We start from the raw sequence: 13,346 nt of genomic DNA on the forward strand, positions 1-13,346 counted from the left end.
CAACTTCAGGTCTTCTTTTTACTATTCCTATGCTTTACTAACTGAGAAAACCAAACCATACAATAATACCATTAAGATGAAAAATAATTTGACTAAAATTTGAAATTAAATAAAGCTATCATTGATTTTAAGCGACTGCTCTTGGCAATCTTGCATTGTTTTGAGAGCTTTTTTTTTGGAACCTTATGAATTTTATATTTTTAATCTAATCTTAGCCCACTTTTTGACTGTCTGGGTCCAAACCCAGACAAAACGTGTAGATTTAAATAATGGTTCTGAATAGACATTTACAGTAATTGACTGCTGCTGAGTTGGCTGAAATAAGATGATCAACAGGGATATAATGCTAGAATGATGAACAAAACTGCAAAAAGAAATGGTAATAGCAGTTTTAACAACCCAACAAAAGTCAGGACCTCAATCAGTTTAAAGTGTAGAGATAATAGCTGAGGATAGCAGTAAATACCTGCAAAACTCCATGTACCAGAAAATGGGCCAAAGTCACGTCAATGATAGCTGAACAAAAAACACATTTTTAATGACTTTAGTTAAGAGGAAAATTTTACCTGTATGTACTCCCTGTTGTTGTCTTCAGCAGGCGTCCACCCATTTTCTTTAAAATTGAGGCGGGCTTGCCTCGGCAGCCAATTTCCATCCTGGAAACTTGACGAAGCCATGATCTGCTCGTCCGTGATCTTTCCTGACTCCATGCCTAATGCATTGCTGCAGTGGAAAGCTAGAGAAGGAGGAGAGGGATGTTGTAAGGAAATGATTATGACCCAAAACTCATGTTTTATTTCAAAAGTCAACTGGAAACTTTAAACTTACTCTCACTGACTTCCTTGTGCGTCATGTTGTATCGAGCTGAGAAGCCATCTTTAGCCACGGCCATGTCAGTATGGAAGGCGAGTGATAGAATCCCAGTCGATGATTGGATTTCAGGAGGTACCCTTGTCCCACAGTAACGGCCAATCAGAGGGCCCACTGTCAATAGAAATCAATAAATTAGCCAATTTCCACATCAAAAAAGCAATTTCGCTGAAAACTGGATACTGTTTTTTAAATGTATACCTATTACTGACCAAATTCCTAACTGTGTTAGACACACAAGATATCACTCTGCTAAACATCTATAGACTCCGGTAGTGTGGCCAAGTGGTCTATGGTGCTGTCTCGATAGAGGCGTGGGTTCAAATCCCATCACTGCCAGATTTTGGGATTTTGCTGGCCTAGTGGTTGGAGTATTGAGCTTGGGTCCCAGAGGTTCTGAGTTCGAGATCCACTCATTCCCACGGACTGCCAGTCTGGGTCCCTGAGCAAGACCCTTAACCCCCACACAATAGCAGCCCACTGCTCCCCAAAGGGAGAGTGAATTTTGTTGCTTTGTACTTGTGACAATGTAATGGCAATAAAGTGAAATTCTATTCTATATTCAAATCCTTTAATCCCTCAACCCACAAACTGCTCTTTATCCTTTGTTACCTCCACTGTTTTATCACTCATCTCTAAAGCTCCCTTCAGGCGTGACGTCCGCTCATCAATTCCTGTCTTTACCACTTTTCTCTTCATCTATCAAATCCATCTCTGGACTAAACATGGTTTTACAATCTCCATCATACTGAAGGTAGAGATTCTGTATTAACCATACAGTATATTGTAAACATAACTCCACAGTAACACTTTGGATCAAACAATGTAAAGACCTAAATATAAAGAGATGATTGTGTTTTAATGTCTAAATGTATTGGTGTGTGTACAGAGCTTTTAGAGGGATACCTGAGGTACCAAAATTTATTTTATTCTGATCTCATGAATCGATTCGACTAAATGTTGTTGAAGTGACAAGAAAATGATAGAAGTCCTTCAGGTTTTGATTGAAAATCTAAAACAGTGGCATACATTTCTATTCTGCCCCTGGATAGAATGGTATGTAGAGGCATTTTTACTTTAGTTTTATCTGGTATTCTGGGGCCATTTCTTTATTAGCTTTGCACGCATAGAGACTAAAATTTATTTTTTCCCCCGATTAAGTTCAGTTAAATTACATGGGAGTCATCTATGAACATCTACCTTTAATATATATGATTTTATCTGAACCACTGCATGTTGCAGTGTAGTATTAAGCTCCATATACTATATATTCAGTCCCTTTTTTAGAATAACATTCTCAAAACAGGAGGATTTCATTATCAATTTTCCCAATGCTTTGTCTTCAGGGTAATCTTGAGCCTCTAATAAATCTTGAAGTCCCTCACAGCTCTGATGAATTTTTAAGTTTTAATAAAATACAATAAAGTCTGATGGTATTTATTTTATCTGATCTTACTGGTTGGCGTAGGGAATTGATGGGGTGATTAGAAATGCTTTTTCACTTTTTTTTTATCTAAAAAGAAGATTCCTTCCAGCTCAAAATGATGCCCCAAAAGGTGGCGCTACACTGTATTAACTCAAGGCGGCTGAATAATTTCACGCCCCCAATTTTTCAGTTTTTATTTGTTAAAAAAGTGTAAAATATACAATAAATTTCTTTCCCTTGATTGTGTCCCACTGTATGTTGATTCTTCACAAAAAATTACAATTTTAAATATTTATGTTTGAAGCTTGATAATTGGCAAAAGGTGCAAAAGTTCAAGGAGGCTTACTTCATGCTTTTGCAAGGCACTGTATACGTCACAAAGAATATTAATAAGGTACACTGCTTAGCTTGTAAATGTAAGGTGGCACAATGTGGAAAAAATAGAATATTTTTTTCCATCCACTCAAGATGTCAGACCTACGACAGTATACTTCAACTATGTCAGTCACACAAGATCCCACTGCTGCTGGGATAGACATCTATCTTTAAATCCCTTCATCCTTTAACCCTCGAATTTGTCTCTCTCTGCTGATACTTCCACTGTTTTATCACTCCTCTCTATCACTCCCTCCAGCAGCGCTGTCTGCTCATCCTCCTTGTGTCATCACCTCGCTTTTCTTCATCTATCATCTCCATCTCTGGACTAAACACAGTTTTACAACAAGCACTAAAAGCGTAAACATAGTTTTTGTATTAATCTAAGGATGTAAGTGATTCCTGTGCTGTTTTTCCACTCCAGAGGCCTACTGTAGCACAAAATGTGAATGCCTCAACATAAACAGATGATTGTGATTTACAACTAGAAGCATGTGTGTGCGTGGGTGTGTGTGTGTGTGCTTCTATGTTAGAACAGCAGTGTGTGTAGAAATAGTAAAACATTTATCCTGCAAACTCCTAGCTCTAGAGAGATACATATAAAGAGGAGGAGGAGAGAAAATAGCCGGCGATCGAACTGCGGTATTGATTTTTTCCTTCCCTTTTGGAATGGTTGGATGTTTGAAATACGGCTCTTGACCAAATAATAGCAATAACTCTTTTCTTGTTGGTGGCAAAGAGATGGGAAAACAAGGAAAAAGACAAGTAGAACGAAATAAGAGTAAAATACAGCGCAATTAAACTTTTTTTATTTTTTAAACAAGGCTTCATGTATTTACAGCCTGCTTTACAGACAGGGCTCATCTCATTTCCATCCCATTCCCTAGGTTGATGTATGAGTATGAAAGCAAACAGCTGACTAGTCAGTTGATCTGAGGAGATAAAATCTGAGGATACCAAAGCTTGTATGAACACTGGGGTAAATTTATGAACGGTTGAGGCTTATCTCAGTTTTCACCTTATTTAATTTGTTGTTTAAAGTAAAAATTTACTTATAACGCTGCTCATCCCTGCTCCATTAAATGCCTAAACTAATTTTAGACTGTGTTTTAAAAACTTCTCCAATTTGTACACAGGTTTAAATGGCCTTTATCATGCAAAATCAGCTTCTTGAGCTTTTACCCATGCAGTGAGGCTTTCCCTTTATCAAAATCACGCCCACAGCTTTATTTCACTTCATTTATGGATATATGAGCAGCGATCCCTCCCTGTCCTGGAAAAAAAGTTGGGGCCATCAATGTTTGACCATCATCATTTTACGTCATTTAACATAAAATCCATCTTAAACTGTAATATGTTTTTGAACCATGTTCCCCTTCCTCATTGTACATAGTAGTTTAGTTTAGTTTTACTAGTCTTAGTTGAGAGTGTTAAATTGAATTATTTTTGACTTGGATCTGAATGATTCTTGTTAATAAACTCTTATATTTTGAACAGAAGTTGTGGTGAATGTATTCCATGTATGTGCAGAATTAACTGTTTGACCATAATTAGAGCTCGAATCACTCTTTCATCTATTGTTCTAACACACAGTTAGTAGGGCTGTGTGTCATAAACAGTATATAACAGCTGAAATCATATCTGATTAAATAAGATATTTTACCCCCCCCCTACAGGGGAGGGCAATAACCATCTGAAAGTATCAGAAATATAAATTCCTAGCTGGCTGGGAATAGAATAAACATAAAATCACAACACTGCAGATTTCAAGTGCATATTGTGCAGAAAAGTAACTACATGCAAAAGTGTTTTTGCCCCCTTCTGTATCACTTATGGTTTTAATTTCTGTTACACCAAGATGTTAAGCAAAAGAAAAGTGCAGTTTTCTTATTTTAAGGAACTGACCAACAGAATGCAACTATGGTGTATTTAAAATTAGGCATCTAACTGAATGTTTTAAAACAACAGATTGCTTTGCTTGTCTTGAAACCTCTGAGGTAATATCACACCATTTACCAGCATGTGTCTTTTGAGAATGAATCAAAGGGCCTCCACCTATGAAATGTCATCCTATTTCATTTTGTTCTCCGTTTTGTAGACTTTCTCTGTTAAAGCATTTTATTCTCCAACTAAAAATGCCGTAAAGCAGCTGTGTCTTTAAGCTCCATTCTTGTAAGCAGCCGTCTTTTCTGCTCTGTCTTGCCCTTGCCCTGCAGGCTGAATTTATTTCTAAAGCTATTCTCATTGCGAGCACATTAAAAAAGAAACTGTCGGTTCTCTTTAAATAATGCTTAATGTTTCTTTGACAATCAACTGTTCAAGATCAAGTGTTTAAGATTTGGCAAGTGGATATATTTTTAACTAATACCATCCAGTTGTAGAAACAACAAAACTCTAAGTATTAATGTAGCCTAAACAAGCCTGGATACAAAATCTGGACAAATTCCTTTCCCCACTTTTCTTTCCCAGTTTCAGAAATCCTGTTTATCCTTTCTCAAAGACAGACCACAAACCTCTCAACCTTAAACCTCAGCCCAACATCTCCTTCTTTGTTCCTGTATTTCCAGCTGCAGAGATGCTTTTATTGCCTTTTCATGAACACTTCCAGCTCCCTCTTCTTCTTTCATTGTTCAAAAGTAGACCCAAGGTCTTGGCAGGATATGGATTATTCCTTGTAGAATATCCCAAGTTTACAAGCAGCTAGACCAGAAATATCTTCACCATATTCCACTTTCCTTCTCACCCCCAGTCTCCTTTTTCCCTTTGCTCAACATCTCCTAATCTTTATTCCCCTTTAGAATTTACTCCAAAACAGGTGCCAGCATCCTGCCTGTAAGCCTAGCTTTTATCTACTGACACATAGCTGCTAAAATAGTATCTGCTCTACTGCAGTCAATAAGGATGTAGGCAGGGCCTGTTTTCTCTGTACCAACTCAAAAGGTATGTGAGGTAGTGCTGAAAATTTCTATAAACAACGTTCAACAAATTTACCAAAAATATCACAAATACTCAGTGTCTTTAAAAATATTTAAAGTCCTTGAACTTTTCACAACTTTTTAGATCAATACCAATTTCTATATAATTTCTAGATTCTATATATTCATGTTTACTGCATGGACCAACCTAAAGAAGAACCTAATTGTGAAGTAAAAGTAGGAGGATAGATTGCCTATCCTAATTTATTCTGACATGTCTTAATACAACCCAGAGCAACAAACATACACTATATTGCCAAAAGTATTTGCTCACCCATCCAAATTATTGGAATCAGGTGTTCCAATCACTTCCATGGCCACAGGTGTATAAATTCAAGCACCTAGGCATGCAGACTGTTTTTACAAACATTTGTGAAAGAATGGGTCGCTCTCAGGAGCTCAGTGAATTCCAGCGTGGAACTGTGATAGGATGCCACCTGTGCAACAAATCCAGTCGTGAAATTTCCTCGCTCCTAAATATTCCACAGTCAACTGTCAGCTGTATTATAAGAAAATGGAAGTGTTTGGGAACGACAGCAACTCAGCCACGAAGTGGTAGGCCACGTAAACTGACGGAGCGGGGTCAGCGGATGCTGACGCGCATAGTGCGAAGAGGTCGCCAACTTTCTGCAGAGTCAATCACTACAGACCTCCAAACTTCATGTGGCCTTCAGATTAGCTCAAGAACAGTGCGCAGAGAGCTTCATGGAATGGGTTTCCATGGTCGAGCAGCTGCATCCAAGCCATACATCACCAAGTGCAATGCAAAGCGTCGGATGCGGTGGTGTAAAGCACGCCGCCACTGGACTCTAGAGCAGTGGAGACGCGTTCTCTGGAGTGACGAATCGCGCTTCTCCATCTGGCAATCTGATGGACGGGTCTGGGGTTGGCGGTTGCCAGGAGAACGGTACTTGTCTGACTGCATTGTGCCAAGTGTAAAGTTTGTTGGAGGGGGGATTATGGTGTGGGGTTGTTTTTCAGGAGCTGGGCTTGGCCCCTTAGTTCCAGTGAAAGGAACTCTGAATGCTTCAGCATACCAAGACATTTTGGACAATTCCATGCTCCCAACTTTGTGGGAACAGTTTGGAGCTGGCCCCTTCCTCTTCCAACATGACTGTGCACCAGTGCACAAAGCAAGGTCCATAAAGACATGGATGACAGAGTCTGGTGTGGATGAACTTGACTGGCCTGCACAGAGTCCTGACCTCAACCCGATAGAACACCTTTGGGATGAATTAGAGCGGAGACTGAGAGCCAGGCCTTCTCGTCCAACATCAGTGTGCGACCTCACAAATGCGCTTCTGGAAGAATGGTCAAAAATTCCCATAAACACACTCCTAAACCTTGTGGACAGCCTTCCCAGAAGAGTTGAAGCTGTTCTAGCTGCAAAGGGTGGACCGACGTCATATTGAACCCTATGGATTAGGAACGGGATGTCACTTAAGCTCATATGTGAGTCAAGGCAGGTGAGCAAATACTTTTGGCAATATAGTGTACTTCAGAAGACAATTGGATATATTATTCCACGACACTGTGATCTAATCTCAATAAATATTAAATTTTTCTCAAAAAGCCTCTGAGGTTTTATGGCAAATGTTCTTCTTGAAAAGCATAGTAGTGATACCATGATTCTGTGGGGAGTGTTTGCTGTCAGAGGGGATAAGCAGGCTGTTCTGAGTTAATACGAACATTGAAAAAGCTATAAATACATTCTTTGAAAGAAAGCTTGTAGGAAACTTTCAGACTTGCCACTTTTTAGATTTATTCAACTTTAAACTTCCTCGTCAGCATGTCATTAAGCCTGATTGGCACTAATTAAAAGGATTCTGATGAACTAGAGTAAAAAAATTATCTAGTGGTAGTTCTTGAGGACTGAGTTTAATTAAAGCTTATAATTCCATGATAAACTTGTAGCTGTAATTTGCAGCAAGAGGTTATTCTACAATGTCGAACATCAAGGGAGCTAAATGAATAGCATTTATTAAAAAAGAAAACTATAGATAATTCTTCATCGCTTCATCACAACTTCCTAATTTGTTGGTGTATCACAAACATAGGAAGATAAATTAAAGATTAAACTGTACCTCCAGGTAGTCCGTCCCACACTTCCAACCAGTCATACTTGCAGTCGCCATCACTGCCTGGCAGGGGGTCGTTCTCCAGGTCGAAGGTGAGGAAGGTCAGAGTGACATCCATGCTGGGGGGTACAATGATGATGAAGGAGCACTCCAGGTTGTGTGGGTATTTGTCGGGGAAGCCTGGGGACTCAATCAGCCCTGTGCGACTGGTGAAATTACGAGAACAGTCTGAGCCTAGAAAGAAAACAAACCAAAAACAAATGGTCAACTTAAAAGATCAAATAAGTCAAAACAGAACTTTCCACAGTTTTTTTTTAGATCCTAGTACAGTAGGAACAATTACTTTCCAGAACGTATTGGATTCCATCCAAACAAGCCTTGGGTGTTAGTATAGAACACGCTAACTTCTTGTATACAGTTGATACCATCAAAGAATCATGAAAGTTAGAGAACTATTAAGTTTGGCTTTATTCATTTTTAACCCTGCAGCCTTCAGTTTACTTTTCCTTAATTTTAATGTTACTTTCCCAAAGCTTAAAAGATGCTTTTACGTTTGTCTTACAGTCAGAAACCAATTAATTCATCTTAACGAGTTGAAATGGGTCAACCTGAAAATCTGATTTTTTTTTTTTATGTTAAACATGTGTATTGGTGTTTAGCTTCAGCTAAAACTCGTTGAAAAAATCCACACTGTGAAAGTAGATTGTATTTTTTCTTGCAAGCTCTTTGGTCAAACATGAAAAGCCCACAAGAGCCCCTTACAAAATTAATGCCATTTGTAGAAGGATGCAAACATTTGCCTTTCTTTTACCACTTCAATCTCTATTCCACTAAAGGGGGCGATTCTAACAAACAGGGACTCACCTGCAAGCAGTCAGCATGTCTTTTTTAACCATTTTCCTACTGTGTAAGAGACAGGAAGCAAAGGTAAATAAAACATGGAGGATTGCTAATGTACTTATGCTTACTCACGCCACAAAAACAGTTTCTTCCCATCCGCTACCAGCCTTATCAACATGGCCCAGAACCCCCCGTGACACTTAGCACCGCCTCTCTCCCTCCCTCATTCATGACCTACAAGCTACACCAACATAGCATCTGCAGACCTTCTGCGTTAAAATAACCCACAGTCTACTGTGTATATAGTATATAGCTATATAATATATATTTGGGGCCCAAAGGTACTCTATTTATTTATTTCATTTATTAATAAAATTTTTCATAAATAGGATTTAATATCAATTTAAAAACAATTCTATAAGAATTGTACATATAAAATACCTAGTTATGACTCCTTCCAGAGTAGTCATTTACAGTCACTATCCTTTTGGAATATATGTCTTACTCTCCATAATCTTTAAAATGCATCTTTAAGAACTGATGAGAACATTATATTTCATAATGGCACTAATAGGCCGCTTTCTGAGAAGCTACGGGTCGTGATGCTAAACTTTAATCTCACTTTTTTAATTCAGTGCATGAAATTAATAATTTGTTCCAGTATAGCAACACATAGCTGCTAAAAAAGTAGCTTTTACAATCTAAAAAGTAACATGTGGCTCAAGTTGCCAGCAAATTGTGGCAAAGCATGGACTAATTCCACTATCCATAACAGTTCTTAATTTTCTACAAAAAACTACCAGACACAACAAAGGCTCAATGGATGGATGTGGAGTACAGAGGATCCCTCTACGTATCATCACACATAGAGACCCACACACTCACACAACTGTAATATCCCCCTTATTAACACTCAGATTCATACAGTACATGTTATAGAATGAACACAGTCGCACCAATTGGACCATTATTTCAGCTTAGCCAGCCATGTGTGACCAAACCTGACTCTCTCTCTCACACACGCCCTCAGTCTAAGCCTCTTATTGTAACCCATTTCTCCCCAGTCTGTTTGGGTGTCTGCTATTGTACTTACATGATTCCATAAAAAAAAGGAGAAGTACGAATACATCACAAGATTGTGTTTATCAAAGCAGTGGGGGAAGCATTTTTTTTTTTTTTGTTCTAACATGTCTACTAGCCGATTAAGGGCTTGTGTTTTGAACTCAAAGAGCCTGAACTCTTTTTCTTTCAAATGCAAATGAGTGCCTTGCTTTTTCATTGTGAGCGACATGGCAGTTGGAGTCACAGCGTGTCTGTGGAAGTAAAGCTCCAAAGTTAAAGCCTTTAATTTGATAAGGCCGCTTGGAGATCTCCATGGAAACTAGATTTTCATGCAACAAGTACAGTACAGACTGACAGATGCTATGTTTTTAATTCATTCAATTTTGAACATCCAAGCAATTGTAGGGGTGACTAAAGATATTTATCATTTCTCAAACATGTGGGTTTTTTTTATCATCTCCACTGATATTTTTACTTGAGATTAATTGGTTCTGATTTGTCATTTGGATGGCAATGACTGTCACTCTTGCATGAGCATCAGTCACAACAGCTGATGATTTCAGATCATTCTTCCACTGTAAAACTGAATAAAATAGCATTTAGCTAGTAGTTAGTTATAGTATTCAGACTTTTTGTTATCATGATCTTCTTGGCGGCGTAGTGACCTCAGTGGCAGACAAACACACGTTCAGACATAAACACATGAGGTTTCTGTTGCGTCTGGCCCCCATGCAGAGGCAGTTGCTGAATAGCTGAAGGGCTTCGTGACTGTCAGTAAGTGTGTGTGTGGCGAGTGCACGCTTGACCAGTTTTGTTGCCAGTAGCGATTTTATTCCCCTCTCATTACTTCATGTTCATAGAGTCTGCAAAAAAAAAAAACACTTACTTATGCCCTCCTTTATCCTGTCTTGTTCGGATCTGTCCTTTCTTTGCATTGAAAGAAACACCTATCCCTACTTCATCGTGTTTCCAGTTGTGCTGCTTTACTTATGTTGTATGTGTTTGAACAGATTAAGTGAAAGAAGCATGGCGGTTTGTGTTTCTTTGTGTGTTGCTGGGCAGATCTGATGCTTATATGTTGTTGATCTTGGGGATTCAGGATGGGGATTGTCGGCATGTCTTTAAATCGTTGGCATGCAACCACTTTGGTTTATTACCGTTCAGTTTGTACAATAATAAGACACAAGATATAGTGAATATAAAAAAATCCAACAAATCTGGTTTTAAACTCCAAGATATTTTATGTAAAGTATGAAAAAAATCCATTTGTTACATTTTTTACAACCTTTAGTGAGACATAAAGTAAATCATTTATAATCAGCTGTGAAGTTTGAGTGAACAATGCAAGAGATAAAAAGCTGCAATAATTGGATGCATAAGTGTCTTAATTAAATCTTTGTTAAAATATCTTTTGAGTTAATTATAGTATTCAGTCTTCTTTAGCACAAACCATCATTTATAAAGAATCTGAATGACTTCAAAGGTTCCCTAAAAGAACTATTGTGCATTATATTTGCAATATGCGTTGCTCACACTTACCTCTCCAGCTCTGAACAATAATCATTGATTGGAATGGGATCAAAGCTTTATGAAAGCTAGTCCAGAATAGTATTTAATCGTCCTTTATCCACTTTGTAACCAGTGGCGGCTGGTGAAAAATATTTTTGGTGGGGCTGATATAGCCTAGTGTATGTCTCCAACTAATCCGGAATAAGAATTCAAATAAACAATTGGACAATACATACAATTTAACAGTAATGATTTAATTTACTATATAATAACAGTAACAGTGATGATTTGGGTCACTGTGACGGGGTTCTTTGGCCTCCAAGAATCCAGTCTCAGTCGGGTTACCGGTGTTGGTGATTTATTGAGCTCAAAAACTCAAAACAGGGTGCAAAAGAAACTAAACATACAAGATACTCTGGGCCTCAGCCTCCCTCCAGTTACCAGCAATGTAACAAAGAAACAGAAAACAAAAATTGCCGCTTTTCTTCCCACAGCCCTCATTAAATAGTTTAAGCCCCTCACATCAGGCTCTCTTATTTCTGATTTCTTCTCATTAATCAGTTTTGTCCATATATTACCTCCACAAACAATTGATGTACAAAAACAAATAATTTTTACAACTTAATTCTTTTACACAGATTCATTGACTTATTCAATTACACCAAACTGGGTTTGAACCCAGCAAAGACGCAGCCAGACTGAAGATGACAAGTCCCCGTAGCATAAACACGTACACACACACACCCCCCACACACCCCCACACACACACACACACACACACACACACACCCACACACACACACACACACACACACACACACGGCTAACCCCACTGAAATATTAAGTGTGCACCCTCAATATGCCAGCAGGTAACCAGGAACAGCTTGTGTGTTTTAAGTTCATGGAGCTACTGGGCTCAGCGCGAGTGTATTGGTCCTCACAAACACAGTATAACAGGAATGTGTGTGTGGCGCGCAAAGTTAGAGAGGTTGTTTTAAGCGACGAGGTGGATTCGTCACAGTCACAATAACCATGACAGGAAATGTTCATATCCTACAACAGGGATGTTCTTCTGGCAAACGGGTAGATAAATAAGGATCTCACCGAATTTGGTGGAAGCTGCATCTCGTTCGTTACATTCGCCATCTTCCCTCTAATTGTCTGCACCTGCGCTTGGGTGCAGAAGCCTGTTAAAGCGCAGTATTTTCAGAGCCCCAATACCATAAGTTCCTAGATGCTGATTGGCCATTAAATTCACCTAGCAATAGTACATGATTGACAGATTCTCTGCAAATGTGGGTCAGTCTGATCAGCGCCCCCAGAACAGAGACGGTAGGAGTCTGTCTGTGGAAATCCACAAATGAATGACAGTAGATAGGGAAATGTAGTTTATATAATTTGTTTTGCTTATAGGTACACAGTCTAGAGAGTAAAACTGACATTTATGAGTTAATTTCTAAAAATATATTTTACGTTTCTCTCTTCTTATCAGGGAGGGCGGTGCCCCAGCGCCCCCTATGGGCCGGCCGCCACTGTTTGTAACTAGTTTGGTGGTGTGCTTAGAGCAAATGAAGACCTGTTTGTGTGTAAAGTCTCAACATTCTGAGAGGATTTTTCAGTATTTACAAAAATTGTTATTTCATTATAATGGCATCTATTTTATGACAAGCTAAAATGTAGCAAAAATTCCACATATCCTAATACTACCTCCACCGTGCCTCAGACATAATGTTCTGTTCTAGCTGATTCAAGCTTTCTCCTCCTCTCTTTGAATATAATGGGTGTCTTATTATCTTAGGTCTACATTTATCAGACCTTCACGAATTAAGATCTTTGCCCCAAGGTACATATAAAAATAATTTGTTTGAAATAATTTGTTTGTTTTTTATTCAATTGTATTGGACAGACATTTAAGTTTTTGTGAAAAGTGTTTCACTATAATTTATTATAGTTTCAGGCTTTTGCAGAATAAAGATCTAACACTGGAACTATAGTGCAGAGACTTTTAATGTCTCCAGTATATGTAAACTGACAGAAGTTTTAGATTCTTTTATTTGTAAACCTCAAACTTACAGCCCCTCATCTAACACACTCAGTTCACATGCTGAGGTGATTTACTGTAATACACCCACTAAAGGACGCACATTATAGGCGACCACACACAGTTTACCAATACCAATGTGAAAACCAACAGCATTATGCATGTTGGGA

General features: G+C 38.5%; 1 protein-coding gene across 3 annotated transcripts in view; it reads right to left on the reverse strand.

Moving 5' to 3' along the window:
• The window catches only part of LOC119786748 (neuropilin-2-like), a 120,054-nt gene that overhangs the window by 79,871 nt on the left and 26,837 nt on the right, over window positions 1-13,346 (reverse strand). For all 3 annotated transcript variants that reach the window (XM_038290266.1, XM_038290264.1, XM_038290265.1), the window contains exons 3-5: window positions 7,731-7,958; window positions 829-984; window positions 567-736 (exon numbers count right to left, since the gene is read on the reverse strand). In XM_038290266.1, coding sequence (XP_038146194.1) covers window positions 567-736; window positions 829-984; window positions 7,731-7,958 — 554 coding nt within the window. The remainder of the gene's footprint in view (window positions 1-566; window positions 737-828; window positions 985-7,730; window positions 7,959-13,346) is intronic.

Source organism: Cyprinodon tularosa, unplaced genomic scaffold (assembly GCF_016077235.1).
Source record: "Cyprinodon tularosa strain WSP-4 unplaced genomic scaffold, ASM1607723v1 ctg278, whole genome shotgun sequence".
In the NCBI taxonomy this organism is placed as follows: Eukaryota; Metazoa; Chordata; class Actinopteri; order Cyprinodontiformes; family Cyprinodontidae; genus Cyprinodon; species Cyprinodon tularosa.